This window comes from Micropterus salmoides, unplaced genomic scaffold, assembly GCF_014851395.1.
Source record: "Micropterus salmoides isolate LMB-PRFRI ecotype aquatic unplaced genomic scaffold, ASM1485139v1 Ms_hic_scaffold_170, whole genome shotgun sequence".
Lineage (NCBI taxonomy): Eukaryota > Metazoa > Chordata > Actinopteri > Centrarchiformes > Centrarchidae > Micropterus > Micropterus salmoides.
The window spans coordinates 5647-33196 of NW_024040818.1; the positions used below are offsets into that span (position 1 = coordinate 5647).

The window sequence follows — 27550 nt, forward strand, 5'->3', positions numbered from 1 at the left end:
CCAGACAATACAGAGAGACAGACAGACTAACAGGAGACACAGGGAGGGAAGAGAAAATAAACACAAGGGGTCGGGGAGGAGAACTGCAGACTCATAACAAAGTTACTACCCACTCCTGTTGTAGGCGTCCTCACTACTGTCTACAGGTAGGCTATAAGTAACAGCAGTACAAAAGAAAAGTCTGTAAAATTGAGGTACTTTGCTACATCAGCCTCAAGTGAACTCTTTTTTTTTTTTTTCCTCAACTTTTCAGCACCACCTTTGCGTTGTTGATTTTTGTCTGTGTTTCAACTGTTTATTTATGTCTGATGTGGTGTGTGAATGATTGACTAGCCACTCATAGTATACCGCCTCTGCTATGAGCCAACTCCGAAATCACCGGAGAAAAGTGGGGTGGCCAAAACACAGATTTTGAAATGTGTATAATGTCTCCTACCCATATGCTTTCAAGGAAATAACAGGAAATTATGGGACCTGTAAAATAAAGCACATTGGTTTTGTTTTAGGTTGGCGCAGTGGTTAGCACTCACAGCAACAAGGTCCTGGGTCCCCTACTGGCTGGCTGGGGCCTTTCTGTGTGGAGTTTGCATGTTCTTCCCGTGTCTAGTTGGGTTTCCTCTGGGTGCTCCGGCTTCCTTCCAGAGTCCAAAAACATGCAGGGTAATTGGTGACTCTAAATTGGCCTTAGGTTTGAATGGTCTATGTGTCAGCACTGTGATGAACTGATGACTTGTCCAAGGTATACCCTGCATCTTGCCCACTGGCAGCTGGTATCGGCTCCAGCCACTCGCAACCCTGCAAAAAGTTAAGCGGTTATAGATATGTTAGGTTTTGTTTTGTGTTGTGAGACGTATGGGGTGTGAGACAGTAATCAGATATCATTAGCCCAAGTTTTAGATCATGCCTACACTGGTCAATACTTCTCAGAATCACACTCTGAAAGGTTACTGGTCACGGACCACTAACTCAAACACTCATTATAAAATTTCTCCTCACTCCACTGCTTTAGGCGTACAATACTGTGCAAAGGTTTTGGGGAAAATCCTGTAATGTAAGAATGCTTTCATTCTTCAAAAAGAGACACGAAAGGTTCAGTGTGTAATCTTTCTGAGGATCTAGTGAAAGAAATGCAATATGAGATCCATAACTATGTTTTCAGTTGTGTATAAAGACCTTACATAATGAACTGTCATGTTTTTATTACCTTAGAATGAGCCATTTATCTACATAACCACAGGTCCCCCTTTCCATGGACATCTCAGTGTTGTGCTGCCATGTTTCTACAGTGGCCCAAAACAGATAAAACAATGCTACAGATTGCGTTTCATCACTATGTCAGTGTAGATGCTCATCACTACGTTGAATATGTATGTTCGAAGAAGAAGAAGTAATAGTATACAGCAAAAAAAATTTCACATGGTGGATCAGAAAATAAGAAATAATATTTAAACCAGAAGTTATGGTGTTTGGTTAGCTCAGTTGACAAAGTGCATGCCTTTCATCTGGAAGGTTGTGTGTTTGATTCCATCCCGGGGGACTTTTTTTCCCCCGTCTTTAACAAACTGATAATCAGTGTGTGTGTTCTAGTGTTTGAACACACTACATCCATCAAACTACAGATGCCTTTTCATTTCCCCATTATCTCGAGGCAGAGAACATTTAGGGAAATCATGTTTTCTGACAGGAATTTCAGAGGTGTGTCAACCAGGCTACAGACTCTTTTTACTGTCGTTCATAATTTGTCAAAGTAAAAGCTCTCAATTGAACTCAAAATAAAACACGTTTATTTTGCAGGCAAAACCACTAAAGATGAAGTGATTATGCAGGTAACTGTTGCTGTCATGAATGAGATCTATTTCAGCAACGCTATCAAAGTATTTATTTATTTATTAAAATTTTTTTGCCGTTATCAAAGCACTATAATCTTGCCGCAGGCCCGATATTATTGCTGGCGGGCAGTTTTGGCGAGGGTCCATAATCACAGAGAAACGTGTTTACCTTGTCAGTGTTTGTATAAACTTCATCTATTATGTGATTTATAATGGACTGTGTTGAAGAAACAGCAGGGTTGGAAGTAATGTATTGCTTTTGCTGTAATACAGTTTACGCATTACTAAAAGAAATCTGTGGCCAAGTCGCAATAACAAATGGTTTTACTGAATAATTAAGTAAATATAATTTCTTAATATATCTACCTAAAGAATACTCATTTCTTGACTGGCTAGTCTCTGCTGTATCAGAAGATGACACCTTTTGTCCGTTGTCAGCCATCGTACCTACCCTACGCTCTTTGAAAGGGGGGAGTGATAGACTAGATACACTAGAATGTTGGTTGCAATTCGCAACCTCACCGCTAGATGCCACTAAATCTTACTCACTTTACCTTTAATAGATTATACATATATCAATTAACCAAATACAAAGTGAGTGAAAAATCCAAATCAAATCAACATTTGGTGTGACCACCCTTTACCTTAAAAACAGCATCAAACATTCTAGGTACACAGAATCAGGGATTTTGTAGGCACATCATCAGGTGTATGATTAAACAACTAAAGCAAACAGGTGCTAATGATTACCAATTCATTATGTAGGTTGAATCAGAATCAATAACTGAAACAGCTGTGTAGGAGGAATACAACTGGGTAAAAAACAGCTAAACTCAGCTAACAAGGCGAGGCTGCTAAAGACAGTAAAGTCATACACCGTGGCAAGACTGAGCACAGTAACAAGACACAACGATGTAGTTATACTGCATCAGCAAGGTCCCAGGCAGATATTTCAAGGGGTTTCCAAATTTGCTGTCCAAGCTATTTTTGAAGAAGCACAAAGAAATAGACAACATTGAGGAGAAGCAGTGGTCGGAAGAAACTTACTGCAGAGACACATTATGCTTCCCTCCACAACTGAAAGATGTTCAGCAGTGCCACCAGCCCAGAGCTGCAGAAAACAGTGGGACCCTGGTACACCCATCTACTGTCCGGAGAAATTTGGTCAGAACTGGCCTTCATAGAAGAAATCCATGATGCTCGACCCATGGCCGCAGACTGTCCAACCCAATTATGGCTCCTTTCCACGCCACAACCATCTCCAACTCGACAGTTTCCCACCTCCAGTGTACACTCAAGAAAATATTCCCATTACACCGGACCGCCGACAAAAATAGGTTTTTCAAGCTTTACACAGCCACCTCCAGCAGTGCTCCAGTTGGCCGCTCACTTCCGCATTCCCATCCCAGCGCTACGCACACCAAGCCCGCCAATGATGTCACGCCACCCACCGCAGCAACAATAACAGCTTCAGCCCTCACAGAGGATGTCTTATCACCCCCCGTACCTGCTCCCCTTGTGTCTCATTTTTTCCTGTTTGTTTCCCCTCTTTCTCTCATCCATGTCACAGCAGGCTGCACACCCTACCCCTGCACATACATCCCTCCACCCAGCATCATTTCTTCCCTTCCTTCAGCTGTAGCCAACATAGCTCCTTTGGCTACTCCCACTAAAGTAGCTCTTTCTCTTTCTCTCACAGCAACCACCACCAGCGCTGCTGTCCATTCCACCACAGCCACAAGCCGCAGCGTTCCATGTCATGCCATTTCTTCCTATTCTTTCCCTGTTCCCCTTCCCCTCCCCTACCTCATCAAGGTAATCCCAGTTCCATCATAACCTCCAGTCCGTCCTCGCCGTGCCAGTGGCCAAGTTCCTAGCTAAAGAAGTCGACAACAGCTTCATGACAAGTCCATTCACCAACCCAGGCATATCAGTATCACCACCAGTACTTACTCTGGCAAAGAGCCATCTCTCTTTCCCCCACGGTCTTTTCAAGTACCATGCTACCTTCTCACATGATACCAACCTCAACCATCTCACCGGCCACCGTGCCTGGTTGGCCCAATCCGATATATTTGCACTTGCAAAGTGTCGCCCAAACACCTAGATTCTAGATGGTCTTCTTTTCAGCACTTCTCAGAACCGTTCATATAACTCATCCTCGGCCCCACATTCAGGTGCAAGATGCAACCCTATGATATTCATTTCACTTCCTTTCAAGCCTCCCTCCCAACCTCATATTTCTTTGTACATTCCAAACTACCTCCTACATTCCAAACCTTTCTTCTTGGAACGGCATCTCTTTCTCTGACAACAACCACATAACCCAACATAAACTCATACACCGACTACTTCAGAGGCAGATGGTTCACTCTTCATTCATTCTGGTATACATCGACAACCACACTGCCTTGACATCATAAACAAAGGTTGCTCCCAAACACTCGACATCATGAAGTTCATCTGGAGACTGAACTTAATCTCAGCCCAACACCAATTCATCATGAAATACCTTTTTATACCTCACTTTCGCATGATCTTTGTTAGTGAACCAAATATTGATTTCATTTAGATTTATCTTATGTTCACTCACTTTCCATTTTGTTAATTGATAAATATAATCTATTAACATGTTTATTTTTGAAAGCATTCTTACTTTACAGCACCTGTCTAAAACCTTTTCACAGTACTGTACAGTTATTAAAATTCAGCTGATACTCCATAGATCCACGTTTTAGAGAATTCAGATTAAATTGAACATATTTGCAGTAGACCTAATCATGATGACAAAAATTATTTTGATTGATTAACATTATTATCCCTGAGGGGAAATAAACTTGCTACAAGGCAATGTCAAAATAAAGATAAATTAAAAGTGGTCGAAACTGTAACCACTATCATTAAAAAATGTAATCAGGCTGTCACCCCTTTAAACAGACATTATAATGAAATCTAATCTTGACTGTCATAGACATTCACTGGCCACTTTATTAGGTACACCTGTCCAATTGCATGTTAAACAAACAGCTACTCAGCCAGTCACAAGGCAGCAACTCAATATATTTAGGCATGTAGACGTGGTTAAGACAACTTGCTGAAGTTAAAACCTTCATTCTTCTTACCTACAAAGCTCTTAATGGTCAGACACCATCTTATCTTAAAGAGCTCATAGTACCTTACTACCCCACCAGAGCACTGCGCTCCCAGAATGCACGGTTACTTGTGGTTCCTAGAGTCTCCAAAAGTAGACTAGGAGCCAGAGCGTTCAGCTATCAAGCTCCTCTCCTGTGGAACCAGGTTCCAGTTTGGGTTCAGGAGGCACACATTTAAGAGTAAGCTTAAGACTTTCCTCTTTGATAAAGCTTATAGTTAGGGCTGGCTCAGGTGAGTCCTGAACCATCCCTTAGTTATGCTGCTATAGGCCTAGACTGCCAGGGGATTTCCTATGATGCACTGAGCTCCTCTCTCCTCTACTTTCTCTCCCTCTGTATGCAACCTCATCCCATTATTGCATGTTACTAACACAACTTCTCCCCTTTCTGGTAGTCTTGTGCTTTCTCGTCCCTCTCCTCTCTCCTCCTATCACTTCCTGCAGGTGTTTCTGGCTCTGGAGCTGTGGAGTCTGGATCTGTGGCTGCGGGTCACCTGCTGCCCCCGTGTTCCTGCTCGACACCCTCTGCTGCAACGACTATTGTTACTAGTCCTATTGTTATTATTGTTATTATAATCATTAACATTCCGATTGTTATCATTAACACTACTATAAATATCTGTACCATTTTTCATTTAGTCTATAGCAGCATCACCTTTACTGTCTGTACCTCTGTGTGGATATTGTGTAGGCTGCCTCCCTCCCCTCTCTCTCCTTCCATCCCTCTCTTTTTCTCTCTGTTCCTCTCCTGCCCTCTCTCTCTCTCTCTTGCGCCCCCCCCCCCCTCTCCCTCACCCCCAACCGGTCGAGGCAGATGGCCGCCCACCCTGAGCCATGGTTCTGCTCGAGGTTTCTGCCTCTTGAAAGGAAGTTTTTCCTTGCCTCTGTCGCCTAGTGCTTGCTCTTGGTGGGAACTGTTGGGCTTCTGTAAATAGCATCATAGAGTACGGTCTAGACCTGCTCTTTTATGAAAAGCGCTGTGAGATAACTGTTGTTGTGATTTGGCGCTATATAAATAAAATTGAATTGAATTGAATTAAAACCAAGAATCAGAATGGGAAAGAAATGGGAATTTATGTGACTTTGAACGTGGCATGTTTGTTGGTGCCAGATGGGCTGGTCTGAGTATTTCAGAAGCTGTTGATACACTGGGATTTTTACACACAACCATCTCTAGGATTTACAGAGAATGGTCGGAAAAAGACAGAATATCCAGTCAGCAGCAGTTGTGTGGACGAAAATGCCTTGTTGATGTCAGGGGAGAATAGGCAGACTGGGTCGAGATGACAGAAAGGCAACAATAACTCAAATAACTACTCGTTACAACCAGGGTGCAACACGTCAAACCTTGATAAGATGGTCTACAGAAGCAGAAAACCACACCGGGTGCCACTTCTGTTAGCTAAGAACAGGAAACTTAGGCTACAGTTCGCAAAGGCTCACCAAAATTGAACAAGAGAAGATTGGAAAACGTTGCCTCGTCTGATGAGTCTTTATTTCAGCTACGACATTCAGATGGTAGGGTCAGAATTTGGCGGAAACAACATGAAAGGATGGGTCCATCATGTCTTGTATCAATGGTTTAGGCTGGTGGTGGTGGTGTAATGGTGTGGGGGATATTTTCTTGGCAGACTTTGGGCCCCTTAGTACCAATTAAGCATTGTTAAAATGTGACAGCCTACCTGAGTCTTGTTGCTGACCATGTCAAATTACTTTATGACCACAGTGTACCATCCTCTGATGGCTACTTCCAGCATGATAATGCACCATGTCACAAAGCTCAAATCATCTCAAACTGGTTTCTTGAACATGACAATGAGTTCACTGTACTTCAGTGGCCTCCACAGTCAGCAGATCTGAGTCCAATAGAGCACCTTTGGGATGTGGTGGAACAGGAGATTTGCATCATGGATGTGCAGCCGATAAATCTGCAGCAAAGCTGCGTGACGCTATCATGTCAATATAGACCAAAGTCTCTGAGAATGTTTCCAATACCTTGTTGAAATTATTCCACGAAGAACTAAGGCAGTATTGAAGGCAAAGGAGGGTCCAACCCGGTTCTAGCAAAGTGACCAGTGAGTGTATGTTGTCAGTTCGATTTGGAAATGTGATGACTGAAAATTCCATCAAACCAGACACCAAACTGAGGTCAGTTTGGTCTGCTCTTTTAAATATAAATTCTATGCAGAGACACAGCCTCCCTCCAGTGACCACTCACAACATGCTGGATGACTCAACGGATCCCATCCTGTCCAATGTCAGACGCATCGGCCTCTTCAATTCCAGGAACGACCGCGTCAAGGTAGACAACATATCCTACATGCTTTCTTTATGTGTTAATCATCATTATATTATCTGGAGTTAGTTTGTGGGAATGTCTTAATCATGAGTTGCCTGGCGATGATGAAGTAAAATGTTTGACAACATTTTTATCAGAACCATAAGGGCTTTTACAAGGCTAATAATCATCAGCCATGCAGGCTGCATTTAGGCCTACTTGAGCTACTTTGAGCTAAATTCGCTAAAAAATCAAATTGTCAACCTTATGGTGATGCATTCAGTAATTCATCTCGAAACCATGAATGTCTGTACCAATGCCAGTGCATCTTGTAGATGTGAAGATATTTCACAGGATAGGTGAAACTGCTGGGGAAAAAATCAGAGATTCACAAAAGTCAGTTTGATTCATCCTGCGGGAACCATTAAGGGTTAAACATTTCATGGCAATCCATCCAATAGATGTTGAAATATAAAAATCTGGACCAAAGTTTGGACTGACCAACCCACTGACACACCAACTTTATATATTTTATATCTATTATTATTATAAAAAATATATATAATCTCCAGCTAAACTGAGGCTTATTGTTGACCCTTTTCTTTCTCTCTCGCCTGCCATCACCAGTCTTGTGCAGACTTTAGCGTGCATTCCCTGCTGCCGACAACTGCATGCACGTTGCGGTTCCTCCGGGTCTGTTTAAGTAGCCGACTATTTAAAAACGATTAAAAATAAATAAATATATATATATATAGTGTGTGTATGAATGTGTGTGTGTATATATATTCATCCTCTGGGAAACATGACATAAAATTTTCACATACTACAGCAAACGACAAGTCTAATCTGCACAATTTAATACATGGCAAACAATGCCCTGTGGTAATGAATATTTTGACTTCCACAAGCTCATTTTTCTACTCTATATCTCTCTGAAAATATTTCCCTGTCTGTCCTCCTCCCAGATTATCTTTCACCCTGAGTTTCTGTCCTCAACCAGTCCTCTGCTGCCGATGGACTATGAGGACTTTGTTCGAGGCTGTAACCTTGGAGTATTCCCGTCCTACTATGAACCATGGGGATACACACCTGGTAATCTTTTACTATTGCATCATAATATGCAAGCAAACATGCATCTACACATACAATGCTTCATGTTCTTGAAATATAGAGGCACTGCAGTTGTTACACAGCCACATGAGGCAGTGTTCTTCAACATTCAGCGCATTATTTTAAATATCCTATGTAATCTGCCATAGGCTTATACATTCTCCTTACACCCCCTGCAATATAACAGCCTAAGTAAACTGAAGTAGACTTCTACATTCTGCATACCCAGTGTTCACTTTACAATAAGGCAGCTACGTATGTAAGCAAAAATAGACCTTTTGTATGGCCACTGAACCTGTAGCAAGAAGGCTGACTATGTCAGGTAGGTAGGTAGATTTAGTTTTGTCATAATACAGGTTATGAGGGATCCAAGCAGTGAAGCTGCTGGAGCCCTATTGTTTTAGTTCTCATTATTCTTCTTTCTTTATTCTTTTTCTCCACTAAAATTGTTTGGGCAGCAATAACTGCTGCACGAAAACTCACTAAAATTGGCAGGTGGGTTGCAAATTCTACCCACTTGTTAGGTCCAAGTTGCATCCAGGGGATGTGGGACTAACAGCTAGTGGAAAGTCAAGCAGGTGACACAGTTCCAAGTTTTAACAAAGTTTATTATCAGGCAGCACAACACAGAGCGATCTCCACTGGAGATGGTTAGGGGATAAACCAAAACAATCTGGGGCAAACATCTGGGGAATTAATAATTACAACGAAAGTTATAGGGGGAATCTGTGAAATAACAATGGGAAACAGGTTTGGTAATTAACACAACAGTCAACTATATGACAAGAAAATACCCCTTTAAACAGTCTATTACTGATTGGACTGGCTCACGGCACCCAACCGGGACTAAGTCTGCCTGCACTCTGCTGCAGCAGGAGGACACCGGCAGGCGGCACACAGTAGATACAGCATACAGAGCTGGTCCACCCTTCTCGCCCACCTCTCACTGCCCGCCTCTCCAACACGTGACCGAGTTAGCTCAAGCTAAGGAGCTAATGCTACATGCAACTCTGCATTAGCAGAGATAGTTTCTAAACCCCCGCTGGTGCTGTACGGTGGAGGTAGGAACCTGTGGCCATGTTGTTACCAGTTTATGGTCATTACAGCTCATCAAGGTAAGACACCGGAAAATATTAAAATAACTAACATATCTGTTATTGACATAGTACTCCACAAGGTTTTAAATGCTTTTTAATATATAATGTGGTAACGTTATTTGCAAGACTAACGTTAGATTTTGTTGAGACCAACATTAACAGTTAACTATGAATCAGTTATTAATTACATAATGTTAACTTACATCTCAAACGAACAATTTGAAGCAAATCAATTAAGCCTTTTACATAACGGTAGTTACAAGTCGTTTATTTGGATGTCACCTGAGTATGTCTGTAATAAACGTAATAAAGCTAGCAGTAGAGTCCTTAGTTATATGATGGAAGCTAACATTATATAACTTGTAAAAGGTTAGCCATGGCTGCTATCACGTTAATTAATTCCCCACACTGCTAATTTGAGTAATGTTGCTGCTGTCAAGGGTGTGGGCTGTATTAAAAGTATCCACTGTTCTCCCATGCTCTAACACAGTAGCGATGAAATGTGTGCTGTTCTCACATTCTTCCTCTGTATGTACACATAAACAACAAGGCAGGGAAATATAAAGGAATTTATTTTATTGTTTGGGTACATTATTGTTCAGTGTACATGCTCACATCTGAAACAAACTTTACGTGCTTGATAACTCTCCCACCCCGCAGACATCTACACACCAATACCGATTTATATTCATAGCGGCAAGTGCTATGTAGCTCCACATAGGGGACACAGGAAGTGACATATAACACCTTCATGCGGCGTCGGAACCGCGTAGCAAATTCACAGCCGCACCGGCAGAGTTCGAGAGTATGCAAATCGGCCGGCTCACACCTGGATGCGCTACAAGTGCGAGGGCCCGCCCAACGCTGCTTGCAGCTTTAATTTTATATTTGTTATTGAACTGTACTACCTTTTTTGGCAAATTTTAATCCAACAAACAAACTCAGAGGATCTCACACACCTAATTTCTCACCTTAACTAACTTTATTAAACTCAGGAGCATTGCCCTAGTTAAAGCCCAGCTACCTGTGTGCAGGAATAACGCTCATTATATGCTGACAAAGGTAGGTAGCCTACAACATTTGTTCTGCCGAATAATGCATCCACCTCTTAAGCTCCTTATCAGAAACGTCACTGATCAAACACAGTTATCATCTCAGATTGTTTGCTGAATCTCAAGGAATGCTACTTCAACCAAGTGTAATAACATAATGACTTAATGACTCTAAACGTCCTTCAATATGTATTTCGAATCAATAATCCCCACTGATGAACCCCACAAAGAGTATATCATTTTTGAACAGTACACTTGGAGGTGCATGTCTCTACTCGGCGAGCAGGCAGAACTCTGCAGCCGCTCCCCCCTCGGCTCTCTGCCGTTTACCTTTTAAATATTGTTAACACATAAATAAAATACAGGAATATGGATTCATTTGCATCTCTGCTTCAATGGGCTCCTGCTCTAAAAATGTCAAATTATGCAACTTTTTATCACTGTTCTCTAAAACCTATTTTTGCGAACTCGTCCCAGAGGGTTTTGCCAATCAACCTGAACCTTTGGAGGGATCATAGTCGCTGATCAAAAGTTATCAAAATAATTTTTTGAACGTGTCTGTGAAGATTCTCAGTCATCCAGGTCATAGTTATCCAACGAAGGTTAAAGTCAAGGGCGACTGGACTTGGTTGAAGATACTGGAAGACGTTTCGTCCTTCATCCAAGGGACTTCTTCAGTTCTGACTGACTATTTAACCTCAGAACTGCGTTGGTTACGACACTATGGGAACGCCTCTAGGCGTAGCAGGTCTGAATGTGAATGAAATCAACGATTTCTCCAATCCTATTGGTTTGTTGCTAGAATGGTAAGGTGTGACGAAATAACCGGAGGAGTATAAAGCACACCTGTACACACTCATCATTAGCTTTTTTCTATTCAGCAGGTGCTCTGTATGTTGTTTGAAGAAAGCTCCAGTCCTACAAGCAGTGTGTCTTACCTGAAGAAGAAGTCTAACAGCATGTCCGGCAACCAGAAGTACAAAAGGTGTGTTTTTCCTTGCCCTTGGTACATCACGGATGGAGATTCTCATGAGATGTGTGTCTCATGTTTGGGGATGGAGCACGCCCGGGCAGCTCTTGAGGGGGCTTCCTGCGGCCATTGCGAAGCCCTTTCCATGCGGGTACTGAGGTCCCGCGGGCCCTGCGGCCGCTGTGGCGGCCCGGCGGCTTCACTCATGGGGTTCACAGCGTGATCTGTCGGAGGATTTCGGGACGGCTGAGGCTTTTTCCCGACCTTCATCCGCTGGCTCCGACGCTTCCTTTCCTCGTTCGGGAGCTCGTTTCTCGGCTTCTCCCTCTCGTGGTTTGGATCCGGAGACGCTGCAGCAATCCGACTCCGAGGAGGTGGACGTGCTCAGCATAGTGGACGATGACTTCCGGGTGTCGGGGCGGCGTCATCGGGCAGCGCCCGACTATGACGAGCTTCTGGAGGTGGTGAATAGAGCCGTGGCTAAGCTCAACATCAACTGGCCACAGGAGGAGCAGACACCACAGGCTATTGGTAAGCTTGATGAAAGGTTTCTTAAGCACCACGCGCCACCTCCACGCCGGTCTCTGCCATTCTTTCCTGATTTACATGATGAACTGAGTAAATCATGGGGCAGACCCTTCTCTACATGGCTTTCCACACCCCGATCACTGAACTACAGTAATGTGATGGGGGTTAGGGACCGTGGTTATGGGAGGATGCCTCGGGTGGAGGATGCGCTTGCAAGCTATCTCTCCCCTCGACTTGCAGGACGCAAGTCGAGGGGAGAGATAGCTTGTGGTGGATAGCCTGGAGAAGCCGGCGTTACACACCAAGCCATGTCGCACCACATCTACGCTCGTGGGGTACATGGCAGCGGGCCAGGCAGGTGCGAGCTTGCACACCATGGCGGTGCTTCAAGCTTACCAAGCCGACCTGCTACAGGAGATGGTTCAGAGGTGGGGTCCCTCTGAGGAAGATCTGGCGGAGCTTCGCAGAACCACGGACCTGTCTCTCCGGGCCACCAAAGAAACAGCCCGCTCCATTGGCCGGTCCATGTCGGTTCTGGTGGCCACAGAGCGTCACCTATGGCTCAACCTCGCGGACATATCTGAGAAGGATAAGAGCTTCCTCCTCGATACACCGGTGAGCACGGCGGGTCTCTTCTGTGACGCGGTGGACTCGGTGGTGGATCGGTTCCAGTACCTTCCTTGCCGGTCTGGACCCAAGGCAGCTGAGGCTGCCAGGCGTAGGTCCCTTCCCTCTACGAGCTCCTACCGAGGGGAGAGGAAGCAGAGTGTCGCTTCTCGGGGGCACCCCCCGCCTGACGAACATTTCTCCATGGGTCCTGCGCACTGCCATAGATGGGTATCGACTACAGTTCAAAACCCGCCCTCCAAAATTCAACGGGGTGGCGGAGCAAGGTCAGGTGTTGGGACAGGAAGTTCTTACTCTGCTGAGGAAAGGGGCCGTGGAACGTGTCTCCCCCCCAGACAGAGACGCCGGGTTCTACAGCCGGTACTTCATAGTCCCTAAGAAGGACGGAGGGCGCCCTATTTTGGATCTGCGGGTTCTAAACCAGTCTCTGAGGAGATTCAGGTTCAAGATGCTCACCATCCCCGCCATCGTGACGCACATAGATCTAAAGGACGCCTATTTCCACGTCTCCATCCGTCCTTCTCACAGGAAGTTCCTGATGTTCGCCTTCGGGGGTGTGGCTTACCAGTATCGGGTTCTTCCATTCGGCCTGGCACTTTCCCCTTGCACATTCACCAAGTGTATAGATGCAGCACTGGCCCCGCTGAGGCTCCAGGGCATCCGGATTTTCAACTACATCGACGACTGGCTCATCCTAGCCCAGTCTCTCGAGTAGTGGCTTTGGCATCGAGATGTCGTTCTGGCTCATCTGCTGCGTTTAGGGCTGAGGCTCAATGCAAAGAAGAGTGTGCTGGCGCCCACCCGACAACGATGTGGGCACAATTGTCTCCGGCACGTGTCGACACCATATTGGCTGCCGTGAAAGGGGTGAAGTTAGGCCACGCCATCACTATAAAACACTTTCAACGAGTGTTGGGTCTTCTGGCGGCTGCGTCCAGCGTAATACCATCTGGACTGCTGCACATTAGACCCCTGCAGTGGTGGCTAAGGACCAAGGGTTTTTCCCCGAAGGGAAATCCTTTCCATCTGATTCGGGTTACGCGCAAGTGTCTTCGTTCCCTATCAGTTTGGAAGGAAACTTGGTTCCTGTCCCAGGGGCCCGTGCTGGGAGGGTCTTGTCGCTGGCTGGTCATTTCGACAGACGCCTCCCTCACAGGCTGGGGCGCGGTCATGGGCGGCCGCTTTGCAAGGGGATCCTGGCAGGTCCACAGTCAGAGTGGCATATCAACTGTCTTGAGATGTTGGCGGTGTTCCAGGCTCTAAGGAGTTTCCTGCCCGATCTCCAAGGCCACCACGTCCTGGTTCGTTCCGACAACACAGCGGTGGTGGCCTATCTGAATCACCAGGGCGGTCTGCACTCACGCCCTCTGTACAGACTGGCGCGTCAGATCCTCCTGTGGTCCCAGCAGAGGTTACTACCGCTCAGGGTGATGTATCTCCCGGGGACGCAGAATCAGGGAGCAGACCTGCTGTCGAGGCAGGGGCTGTGGCCCGGGGAATGGAGACTTCACCCCGAAGTGGTGGAGCTCTTGTGCGGAGAGTTCGGCCCCATAGACGTGGATCTGTTTGCGTCTCAAGAGACTACGCACTGCCCGCTATGGTTTTCTCTCGTTCCTCCAGCCCGTCTGGACGTCATGGTACATTCGTGGCCGAGGCTACGTCTGTACGCTTTTCCCCCAGTCGCTCTGCTCCCGGGTTCTGGAGCGGGTCCGCCAGGACAATGTCGGCCTACTGCTCGTAGCCCTGTTTTGGCCAACCCGGGTGTGGTTCTCGGATATCATGTCGCTCCTGGACGGCCCGCCGTGGCAGGTCCCTCTGAGGAGAGACCTGCTGTCCCAGGCGCAGGGCCGGGTCCTTCACCCTTGCCCCGCCGTATGGCGACTGTGCGTCTGGCCCCTGAGGGGGCACAGTACCTAGAGGCGGGTCTAACAGCCGGAGCAGTCGAGACCCTCCTCAGCTCCAGGGCCCCGCCCACACGGAGGATGTACGGCCTGAAGTGGAGTGTTTTCTCCACTTGTTGTAGGGAGCGCTCAGTGGATCCTGTTACCTGCCCGGTGGTTCAGGTACTTAAGTTCCTCCAGGACCGGTTCTCTGCTGGTCTTTCCCCTTCCACCCTCAAGGTGTACGTGGCAGCTATTTCATCTTTCCACGCCCCTCTGAGGGAGGGGTCCTTGGGGAAACTTCCCTTGGTTGTACGTTTCCTCCGTGGTGCCCGGAGGATGAGACCTGCGACTCGGTCCAAGGTTCCCACTTGGGATCTGGCAGTGGTTCTTGGGGCACTTGACCCTCAAGATGGCCTTTCTCCTTGCGATCACCTCTCTGAGGAGGGTGGGGGATCTCCAAGCGCTTTCGGTTTCCCCGCAAAGCCTGGAGTTTGCCCCGGGGAATATTAGGGCTATCCTGCACCCTCGTCCAGCATACATCCCTAAAGTGCCTTCTTGTGCGGCAGGGTCCACAGTGCTGCAGGCATTTCATCCTCCACCTCATGTGACGGCGGAGGACGGGAGACTTCATCTGCTCTGCCCTGTCAGAGCAGTGAGTATTTACACTCTGAGGTCCTCAGAGCTAGTGTGTTTTGGGTCCCCCAGGGCTGGGCTCCCTGCATCCAAACATACTATTAGCAACTGGATTGTTCAGACTATTTCCCTGGCCTATCAGGTGCGCGGTTTGCCTTCACCTGTGGCTGTGAGGGCTCATTCTACCAGAGGTATGGCAGCCTCTCGAGCCCTCCTTTCCGGGGCCTCTTTGCAGGATGTTTGTGTAGCGGCTGGCTGGGCCACTCCGCACACATTCATTCGGTTCACAGTCTTGACCTTCCTTCGGCACCTGGCACTCGTGCACTCTCCTCTTAGTCGTGCCACTTTATTGCACACTGGGGCAGGCGGGGTTTTCGTCACGGTTTAGTGGGTATCTCGTTCCCATAGTGACGTAACCGACGCAGTTCGAGTTCCCTCGAAGGGGAACGTCTCGGGTTACATATGTAACCCTGGTTCCCGAGAAGGGGAACGAGACACTGCATCGACCCGCCGCACCTCTCTCCCCGCCTGAAGCGCCTGCTTCATAGTTTAAGCTAATGATGAGTGTGTACAGGTGTGCTTTATACTCCTCCGGTTATTCCGTCACACCTTACCGTTCTAGCAACAAACCAATAGGATTGGAGTGATTTCATTCACGTTCAGACCTGCTACGCCTAGAGGCGTTCCCATAGTGTCGTAACCGACGCAGTGTCTCGTTCCCCTTCTCGGGGAACCAGGGTTACATACGTAACCCGAGACGTTTGTTAGGGTTTCTGGCTGGCGTAACGACAGTCATTATGGTTGTTAAGACTACACCTGAGGCCAATATGTTACGTTTGTTGAGTTTCCTGGGAAGTGATGAAAGGACAGCATTGTAAGTGGGGGATAAGTGGTGGCGTAGACCCCCTCCTCTGTTCAGCGATGGCTTCTCAACCCAGGTGTAGATGGCTTCCTCGACACCTCTTTCAAACCATCCATCTTCTCTGTCTAAAATGTTTACCTGGTGGTCCTCAAAACGAGTGTCCTCTGTCCTTCAGATGTAAGTAGACTGCAGAGTCTTGACCTGAGGAGTTGGCCCTTCTGTGTTGAGCCATGCGTTTGTGTAGTGGTTGTTTAGTCTCCCCAATATACAGATCTGTGCATTCCTCACTGCACTGGACCGCATACACTAGATTGCTTTTCTTGTGTTTTGGTGTGCGGTCTTTGGGGTGGACCAGCATCTGTCTTAGTGTGTTCTTGGGTTTAAAAAACACAGGGATGTTGTGTTTATTGGATATACGTGAAAGTGTTTTTTTTCCATAAATTTTTACTTTTGTGTCTTTATGTACAATTTTACATAAATGCCTGTAACTCAAAATTGTCTTAAGCTATTGTAACCAAACTTGACGTGTCTGTTCAGATGCTCCGTCCGAGCTTCACTGAGCAGTCCTGTGATATGCTTCCACTAGGGAGCACTACACTTGCAAAAAGTTTATACCTCGTAATTCACTGCATGGATTCGTACAAAATTCAGTTTGTATGATCTAGGGTCTCTACTCAGTTGATGCATAAAATTTGGGAATGATAGCTCAAAGTGGTAGTGTCTTATTACAACAAATGAAAATTTCTATACATTTCTTGTTTCAAACTTCAAAAAAATCTAAAACAATCACCCACACTACCTAGAAAGCTGAATTTCTTTCAGCAGATCCACTGATGTGTGACTAATTTCTGCCTCACTGCAACCTATGGTCAATTCAGAAGTCAGTCATTCTATATTTTTCAGAATGTGCTAATTCAATTAACATCTATATCTCCACAAGTCTTTCTTCAAACGCCATCAAAATCAACACAGACATTCTCTGGATGGCCGATATCAAGTGAGAAGGTGTGGAAACAGCCTCTCACCAGTAGCTCAGTCAGTAAGCGTCATAGTTTTCTACTTTATTTGGATCCCGTGACACTTTCTTCTTATTTTTCTCAGCTAAAAAGAGTTTGTGCAACTTAAACTTTAAAACTTTGAAACACAAAATATTGCAGATGGTTTGAACATCACCCAGTAGTCAGGTACATATAATGACACTCTCTGATCTCAAGGTGATGCTGTAAAAATCAAGTTTGCGTTATTATCTCAAAGACTAAATTCTTTCATCACTTTAATAAGTCACTCTTAAGTCATCTGCATCTGATCTTCTCCTCTGAAAATGTGAAATGCTGCATTAGTCACGACTTGCCTGGATCCCGATCATTGCCGCTTGCAGCTGTATCAGAGTGAAATTGAGTTTGTAACTCCCTTCTGCTATGTAGCAGACAATATACATTATTATAGAAGCAATTATAAAAATAGTAAACAGAAATAAACTATTCGGTAACACTTTCTATGAAGGTCATCGCTATAATGACTTATGCATATATTTGTAACACGATATAATGCGTCCATAAGACATTATAACAATTGTTATAATCACTTACAGACATGCATTAGGCGCTATAGCAAAGTTCATAACGTATGATTTAATGTTTTATAACTAATAGCAATACCAGTTTATATCAATGTGCGGCAAGAATCTCCAACCACGTTCCATAGCACTTTATAACCATCAACTCTGCCGCGGTCCATATGCTCGCCATTCATCTGTGACAACATCTAAGCCTCTTCTTACATGAAGTTATATGGTTGGCAACAGGTTGTAGTGAACAACGGTGTGGATTTGTGCATTTTATATTGAATAAATTTGGAGCTACCCTAAATTCCTTTCTCCTCCCCAGAGAAGATGGGGAGAGGTCAAAGTTGCTATCCCGACCATAAAACTGGCACCTTTTTGATTCCAAAGCTGATAACGTGGGGCCTGACTGTTAAACTGACAAAGGGACACAAACCAGCCATTGGCATTTCCCTAAACAGCCTATCAAAACTGGCCCCCCCACGCACGTTTCCGTGGCAACTGACCTTATTCTTTGTTTTATTACCACATCAAAGGAAAACCCCTGTCTCACCCAAGTGTGACATGGTCCAGACACTGAACTTTCAATGTAAAAAGACTGTAGTCTCCAAAGACTCAAAGCATTTAATTGAGTTAATTAAATCTTTAGTTACCTGAATACGTTTGCCTCTATTTGAGTAGTTATGTTAACTGTTGTTGCTATCTGTTGATATTAGTGCTGAAAAGAAGTTACTTGTGCAGTGTTTTATTTTCAGCAAGACACTCCTTCATCTGATGTAATCAATGCTTGTTCATAATACTTTCCTACAAAAGTCCTTTAGAAATGATGACAAAGAAATGTTTTACTATACTCTTAATCGCCAGCTTGAATTTAATGATGAATCAACAAATTCCCCGGTTCCTAAGGAGAGACGATCTTTGATTTAATCTAAGCTTTCCTCGTGTAACCTGAGCTCCCCCAAGTGGACGAAATAAGTATTACATGCCTCGTCGGAAATGCCGTTAAATTTATAAATATCCTGACCAATAATGTGACAATTGTTAGCTGTTACCAAATGCCTAGAACAGTACAACCGTTCAACCATTGAGGTTCGTTTGTGGAAAATATTTGATTATAATACGTGCAAATAGATTTCTTTTCTTTAAACATAAAGTTTAGAAAGGTAGTCCCTCGGGAAACCTGAGACACCCCCTGGGGAACCACGCCCCAGGCAACAAATGAGCGACACGCGACCTCGCCTTTGCTCTTCGCTGTTGGCTCTCTTCCACTCTGTTCTGCTCACCAGGCAACGCCCAGACTCGGCCAGCGAAACAAACAGGCCTTTTGTTCGCCTGAAGCTACACACCTGAAGTGCCGCGACATCGATCTGCCTTCAGTTTGTTTTATTTTCTTTATTTCTTTTGTTTGTTAAAGTTATCAGTCCGTTAAGTTACACTGGACTAATTCAGGAACTACCAAGTTCCATTTTAAGCCTTTTTCGTCGAGCCAACTTCACCGAGGTCAGACCAAGCCACGTGGTCTCGCCAGCTACAACGAAGGAAACCTGAAAACAGCCGAATTGCCAGACGGAGGAGGCGTTTTCAATCAGACACGGAGAACCCCGGAGAATCCCTAGCAAAAAGCCAGGATCGGGCAGCTAGCGTGGGACACGTGCAACAGGCCAAAAACAGGCTGATGACAAGCAGTAAGACTTAACACACGTTCTGTGATCAGATGTCCATTTCAACTCCTAAACTATAGCATTAGTTTACTTTCATTAGCTCTTCTATGCCGTATGAGTCAAATGCTTCCCACAATCGAACCTCCAGGCTCATTGTTCAGCAAATGTTTATGTTCCCTGTATCCAACCATCTTTTTATCACCTTAGTTAGAGAATAAATTCATTGTAATATAATCAAGAGCTGTTTGTGTTGCCTATTTCTAGTTCCTGCCAAGAGAATTGACCCTTTAGATATGAGACTGACTGACTGATTTAAGTCAGATAATTGAGCGATTATTAACTAACTGATCACTAGTAATAATTGTATAATTATTCAAAACTACCTAGAGTTCCGGAGACTCTAGGATTATAACAACTTCGGTGGTGCCCTTAACGAGGAAATTTTGATTTTATGAATATTAATTCATAATTGGGTATCAATTCTCATAAATTTATTAAAATGCATAACTAAAATTTTTAGGTCTGCTACATAATGGAGCCTGCCGTGTGAGGCCTTGTGACATACTATAATAGACTATACACACAGCCCTGATGCAGAGAAATTAAAAGAGTCCCAGAAAATTTTTCCCTCCAAAATTTTGCCACTGAAATAATTCTTGCCCAGTAAATTGCTCCCTAGAAACTCTCCTGTCTTCCCTCTTAACTTAACGTTAGTGATGAAAGTGTGTGTGAGTTTTGACCATGTTCTTTGTTGTGAAATGAAATGCTTTGTGCAACTTGTTTGGCCACCGCGCCATGGTTGTTCAGTACAGAGCTGTAGTGAGCTAAGGTATGAGGGCCCGACCAAGCTAATGTTAAACTGAATGCATTCCTGTAACGTTACCATATGAGAAATCTGAGCTAAAGCTACATACAATCTCCGCTGACGAGCGGATGAAATTCCCTTTTGGTTGAGAGAAACTTAACAGATATTGATAATTTTAAGGCCTAATAAGAGGCAGATAGATTACAGTTGCGCTGTGCCAATGTGATTTGTTTGCGGCTATAAATAACAGTCTGACGCGCTGAGCCGTGGATTGTTATGTTATATGCAAAACTCCGGTATTCTGTTGAAATGACCTACTTCAACAAATACAGCTGCCTGGCAGTGGAGTCACAGGCGTGAAGACGCCGAGTTTAGCCTGTAGCGTTGTACCTACCGAGCTAAGTTAACGCTAAATCGAAGCTTGAAAGCAAGCTGAATCGTTAAAACAAAGGAGCGAGCCCTTCCCCCTTTTTGAGCGGGACTGGTGTCCTTGAGTGTTCTGATTTACTGCCGTTGCTGCAACAACGGTTTGCTAACTGCGTTAGCCTGAAGCTAACAGCTGTTGGGTCCGAGGACCAGAGAGGAAGCCGCTTCTTCTTCTACATTGAGAAATAAGCCGCGCCCGAGGCGGAGCCACAGCTCCCCTACTGGCTGGCGGAATAAATTGCATGCTCTGCATTAAATCGACTTCAGCGTCATCAGTGACAGAGATGGGCGTTTGAATCGAGTGAATTAAACCAGACTTTGGTGATAGATCTTGTTAACTTGAGACACATAAAGCATTGTGGTGACTCTCGGATAAAATTAATAATGTATAATAATATTAATAAGGAGTGTCACTCCTTAAGTGTAGGATAGAGCACAGGCTCTCCTTTTTCCTTGAATAACTGCTAACCTTTAAAGATCTATTGGGTGTTTGCTTGTAACAAGGTACTGAGCCAATTTCGTACCCTAACCTTGGATTACATTGAGTAGTTCTATTAATTTTGATGCAATCTTTTATTCAAAGATTAATTTTGATCCAGCTGTATTTGAATAAAAAGCTTTATTCTCATTACTGCTGCAATATCCCTGATTTTGACTTTGTCATTTTGAAGCCTTTTCTGTAGTGCTATTTTTGATCCTTGCAGGAATAAGATAAATACAGAATAACATCTTGATTTGAATTTTGTTAACCTTTTGTTGTTTGGACTGATTGGAATTCCGAAACCCACATTAAGCTTGATAAGTTGAATTGATAGCTTTCCAACTAGGCTTTCTTTAATCCTTATTCATTATAAATGTAATTTGGACTCTGACTTTTACAGCAATTGGAATTTTGATAACTTGATGATTACCAAAGGGTAATTAAGACTTTCAGTTTAATCAGCTTTGAATTTTAATTTTATTTTATCCACTTTAATCAGCCTGGGGTTTTTGTTAATGTAACTTTGAACTTTGAGTTTATTCTCATTGCCTTTGATTTTAGAAATTTAATTGTTTTAGTCTCAAATTGTAATTTTTCCAATTTTGAACTTTGATTCTAAAATTTAATTTTTCTCAAACAATTTTTTTTTCAACTTTGACTTTGATCATTAAGGACTTTGAGCTTTGATTGTCAAGCTAGTTGTAACATGAACTTTGATTTGATCTATAGTAATCCCAAGTGAGATTTAATTTAATTTTTCCTATATTTGCTTTTCATCCTAAATTTGAATTTTCAGTTTGGTCATTTAAGTCTGACTTGAAAGTCAGCTTTCTCCATCCTGACATTCCTTTTTCTCAACTAGTAAACACTAGCTGAAACTGACTGGCTCAGGTCTGCTGTACCAGCTAACAACTGTAGTCCACTTTTAATTTTGTTAACGCAAATTGTATAACTGAGTCCATAGATTTGATTTTGATCCTTCTTTTCTTCAGATTCCAGCCTTCCAAATTAACTTAAAGGAACATCAACAGCTCCAGGAAGCGATAGAAGCAACACCCATTTATTTTTGTATTTTTAGGTATATCCTCTGAGTTGACACACTTGTTTGTTGTCTGATTTGGACTCGCACCAAAGTCCTTAACCAAACCACTTGAGTACCTGCCTTTGAACATGGCAGACCTACGCTTAGTGGCAGCCAGTGGGGGCGACCCACTGGAACACTTTGACTCCATCTTGGCCCACATGACCGAGACCTTGATACCTGGCTACTCAAGCCAAATACAAGGCACCGGTGCGGTGAACCTTGAAACAATTTTTGCAGAGCTGGTAACAACTGCTCTAGCCACTTCCTCAAAGGACAAAGCCTTGTCCCAGATGCTAGGAAAACTAGCTATTGTAATGTCTGCCCAGTCTAAGCACATGCACCAGCTTGAACAGCAGCTGGAAAGCACCAGGCAGTCTAAGTGAAGCGGAAGAACGCATCACTGACCTACAGGCTCCTTGCCACCTCCCACAGGAGGGTGGAGTCGATGAGGTGAAAATTGAGCTGCAGGAAAAGACCAACCAGCTTGAACACTCACTCTTTCAGCAAGAACAGGAGTTAGAGTGGACTAAAAGCAAACTTAAAGACACAACTGAATCCCTTGACCAATCAGAAACCCTCCTTAGACAAGCAGTGGGGGAAATTAAAGAGCTAAAATTACGAGTCAAAGTTTATAGCAAACTTAGAGAAGCTGACCAAAAACGCATGCAAGAAATGCGAAGACAGCTAGAGGATAGGGACAGAGTAACCAAATCCCCGCTACAGCAGGAAAACAAGGAGGAGGAGTTGGCTGATACCAGAAGAGAGTTCCAGCTCTCATGTGAGACGGCACAACACACTCCCTCCTACAAAACACTCCCACCAGAGAGAGACAAGGCTTGCTCCCCTCTGGAGGTCTGCTACAAGGTCTTCTCTTGAGCGATCTTTCACCACCCTGAGATTGAGTTTCCTTGATGTAAGTATGTTGTGTTTTTGTGCTAAACTGCAAAATGTTCAAAATGCATACAGATTGTTCATAGAGTAAAGACATAAATAAAAGTTGTTTTCCTGCGCCAAATGTGTGTCACTTTACTTAAAGCAAACAATTACATGTTATAAGTTCTTATAGTTAGTTCATATGGTATTATGTCCACCTGTAATATACTGTGGGTGGGTACTGTCCTTTAGTATCCTTTGGGCTTTCTTCTGTTTTAATCACCCGCTGCAGAGCCCTCCGGTCCTGGGCCGTGCACATCCAAGGCCAGTTTGTGATGTTTCCAGTCAGGATGCTTTCTATTGCTCCTCTGTAAAAGCTGACAAGAACTTGGTGTGGGAATTTGGCCTTCTTAAGCTTCCTCAAGAAATACAGTCGTTTCTGAGGTTTCTTCACCAGTGTCGAGATGTGAGACGACCATGTCAGGTTCTCTGTGATGCTGATTCCCAGGAACCTGAAACTATTCAGCTGCTCCAACTCAGCACCACTGGTGTAGGCAGGAGTGTGTGTCTTTATCTCCTTCTCTCTAAAGTCAATGATCAGCTCCTTAGTTTTGCTGACGTTGAGCAGTAGTTTGTTCTCTGAGCACCACTCTACAAGATTGTCAATTTCCTCCCAGTGTCTCATCGTTGTTTGAAATCTGGCTGATGATGGTGGTGTCATCCGCAAACTTCACAACAGAGTTCTCTCCATGTCGGGGGATGCAGTCGTGGGTGTACAGCGTAAACAGGAGGGGGTGGAGCACACCGCCCAGGGGTGCTCCGGTTTTGATCCAAAACTGACTGGAGTCTGTTGGGGTCTGTTTGTGAGGAAGTCCAATATCCAGTTGCAGAGTGTTGTATTTAAACCCAGAGTGGTGAGTTTGCTGATCAGTTTCATGGGGAGATTGTGTTGAATGCTGAGCTGAAATCCACAAACAGCATTCTGATGTAGGTGCTGTTTTTCTCAAGGTGTGTGAGGGCTGAGTGGAGGGCAGTGGAGATGACATCCTCTGTGGATCTGTTGGTTCTGAAAGCAAACTGGTGAGGGTCCAGGCTGGCTGGGATGTTGTTCTTCATGTGCTGAAGAACCAGTTTCTCAAAGCTTAGGATGGGGGTGAGTGCGACAAGGTGATTCAGACTAGACACTGCAGACTGACTCAGACTTTGTAGTAAGGCAGCTTATATCAGTCTCTTTTGGTATTCTAACAGTTGAGCTGCTGTCTCCATAAATCAGCACACTATTTGATGTAATTAGTAAAATCACACATGTAAAAATTAGGGCTGGTCACTTTGACATGTTATTATCACGTTAACGCATTAATTAACGCCGGCAATTATTTTTTCACACGTTAACACCGTTTTTATTATCATTATTTTGAAAGTCTGTTGCTCACTGGCTCTGAATACACATCCAGTCAAACCACAGGTTGTTGATCAGCCTGCAAATCATCCACCCAAACAAGCAGCAGAGGGAGGCTTCAGCAGACTACGCTGGATGCAGCGTGTGGGAGAAGTAGATAAACAAAAGCAAGACAAGCGATCAAATGTCACAGCAAAGTGGACGTAGTCGCTTGCTCTTTGCTCTGTTGATAAGACAGCGCTCTGCGAGTAAAAGGCAGGCGCTCTATGGATAGTAACCATGGCAACGGCGCTACACAGCTGTAGCCTGTTTAAAATAACTTACGCGGATGCTCTGCCAAGTGAATTCCCTCCTGTTGATGTCCTATTTAGTAAACAGTAATAGATTCTTGAAACTCACAATCAGCGAGTCTCTCCCAATGATTTGTGCTGCGCATCGCGTACAAAACATTCGTGGCTCTGGACTCTGATGGTAACTTGTTTTAAAAAAGGTAATGCCCTGGCAGTGTCGAATAGCTTTGGTTTTATATTTTTTGATTGATTGATTTTTTGACAACTGTGTTGTACTTCACCAGGTGAATGTACTGTAATGGGCATACCCAGTGTGACCACCAACCTATCAGGTTTCGGCTGCTTCATGGAGGAACATGTCTCAGACCCTGCTGCCTATGGTGTGGACACACACACGCATACACAAAGACATCATGTCTTTTATTATTGCTGCCTCATCCCAAAGCTTTAACAGTCATTTCATTTTGAGGAATTACATTATCCCCTCTTGTCTCTCACTGTTCCTATCAGGTATTTACATTGTGGATCGGCGGTTCCATTCAGCTGAGGAGTCCTGTAACCAGCTGACCCAATTCATGTTCAATTTCTGCCAGCAGTCTCGGCGCCAGCGCATCATCCAACGGACACGAACTGAGAGGCTGTCTGACCTGTTGGACTGGAGATACCTGGGAAGGGTCTGTTTCTGCTGCACCAGCACCAAATAACTGTTTGATAGAAGAGAGAATACAAAATGATCTCTATCAGGCAGAAAACAGTATTCATGTCTGCACACACAATTCACGTGATAGGAATCATAATAATAATCACTACAACAGTTTCCATACAGTTTGAAAGTAGTGCTCATTTTAGACTAGAATTGAGATGCACATTAGGTTTGAAACTGAGCTGTAGTCAAGTGGATGTAAATTTTTGGACAGAAACAGGAAGTCTTCTTTAGTGTATTCCCTCCTGCCTCTAAAACATCTCTTCTTTCATGTTGTAGTTTGTAATATAATCCTGACACTTTCTAAAAACCTCAAATCTCAAAACAAAGGCAAAACTTAGCAAGTCAAATGTTGTTTAGTTGTTGATGTACATCTCTGCTGACTTGTGATTTGCAGTTCTACATACACGCCCGCCATCTTGCACTTAGCAGAGCTCTCCCTGACAAGTTCAAGATGGACCCCATGGCCCCTCTGAAGGTGAGGATACTGTGCATGAAAATGAGTTTGTGAATGAATGATTGAACTTGAAAATGAAACAAAACATCTACAACTGACTGTACTGAAGGATATTTAGAGTTACAAATAGCATCTAATTATTGATCTTATTTCATATTAGAATATTGAAAGTTGTTGATTTGGCATTAATTTAAATTTAAAAAAGTAACCATTAATAATAATGATTTAGAATAGAATACAATAACCTTAATTGTCATTGTATCATTAAAAACCATACAACAAATCTAATTTATTATTGCCAAGAACCAGGGCTTTAAATTTGACACATTAACACATTTTTAGTAGCAGTGTTCCTCTAACTGCACATGCTTGTACATGAGAATCCCTCTCATGGACTGACTGACACACACAGTGAATGCTGGTGGATTTTAGTCACATTTGTCAGTCTTTAATTGACAGCTAACATTTGGATGAATGACAAGATATCATTGTGGAGTGGAGCTGGTGCCGATCTCTGTAGTGTTACATAAAATAAGACTCCCCCTCTTATTTCCCTTCCTTCTAAGTAGGAAAGAAGAATGAAAGGAAGGACAGATGGAAAAAAGCACAAAGGCAAGAAAGAGGGGGTAAGGGATAAAATGAAATGCAAGAAAGGAAAAAAAGGGAGAGAAGGGAACAAAGAGGGAAATAGAAGGGATGAATCAAGAGGAAAGGAGGCAAAAGGGGAAAATGAGAAGAAAAGCAAAAGTTAATAAGAGTGGAGTGCAAGTATTAGATCTCTGATTTTGCAGCTTCTTACCAGCACGTGAACGCACCATCTTAGGACTTCAACACAATCCAGAAAGCAGCTGATTGCGATGGAAAATCTATTTGCACCAAGTTTAAAGTAACTGCCAGCTTTTTATATGAATGAAATGAAACTGCAGTATGATTGAAACGTAATTTGAAATAACTAGATTCCTTTGTTTCCACAGACAGAGGGTTTCCGTTATCCTCGGCCCTACTCGGTGCCCCCCTCTCCCTCTGCCTCCCTCCACTCCACCCCCCACCACAGTGATGTAGAGGATAATGATGATGAGCCCTATGATGAAGACGAAGAGGCTGAGAGGGACCGGCTGAACATCCAGGCTCCCCTTGTGATGGGTGCTGTGCCGGAGGGCAAGAAGAAGTAACCAGGAGAGTCAGGAAACTGATGTTTACCATGATGTGTTTATCCACTCATACAGTGCAAGGCGTGCACAGAATAATCACCATCTGACCAAAAATACAGATCAGGCTTCCTCACAACTGCCACATATCCAATGTCATCACCTATTGTACTCCTTTTTCTGCTGATGCCAGGTCAAATTAAAGCTTTAAATCCAGAACATCTGGAACCAGGATTTCTTTAAAATCTGTGGATTTAAGACAAAACCAAAATGTCCTGAAAGTGTTAAATGGCCTTGATAGCGCTGGTTTAGAATATACTAGCCCTGGCCCATCACAAAACCTGGACTCCTGTTCTTTAGCTCAGTTTAATTGTGATGGCTAGGCCCCATGTTGTTTTCAGTATATGTGCTTCCTCTTAGTCAGGTTATACACAACAAGAGATTTCACTTGCTAAGCAGTTATACAATCCAATAATTCTAGGCGTGTCTTGTCTGCCTTAATATCTGCCCTAATAATAATGAAAAAAAATGCACTAACAAGTTCTAATCATGTGTGCCTGTTTTAATTGTTCATTTGCTTCTTGGTTTCTTTCATAACGTTAATATTTACAAATATAATTTTCCTGTAACAACATTGGCCTA

At 44.0% G+C, this 27550-nt stretch overlaps 1 protein-coding gene across 1 annotated transcript; it reads left to right on the top strand.

The window, feature by feature from the left end:
* Positions 1 to 27455, top strand: LOC119908237 (glycogen [starch] synthase, liver-like; the record flags this gene model as incomplete). Its single annotated transcript, XM_038725951.1, has 7 exons — positions 1 to 146; positions 7169 to 7282; positions 8224 to 8350; positions 24885 to 24980; positions 25111 to 25274; positions 25701 to 25781; positions 26735 to 27455. Coding segments are annotated over 7 exons (926 nt in total), but the record flags the coding sequence as incomplete, so codon positions are not given.
* Between the last annotated feature and the right edge of the window lie 95 nt (positions 27456 to 27550).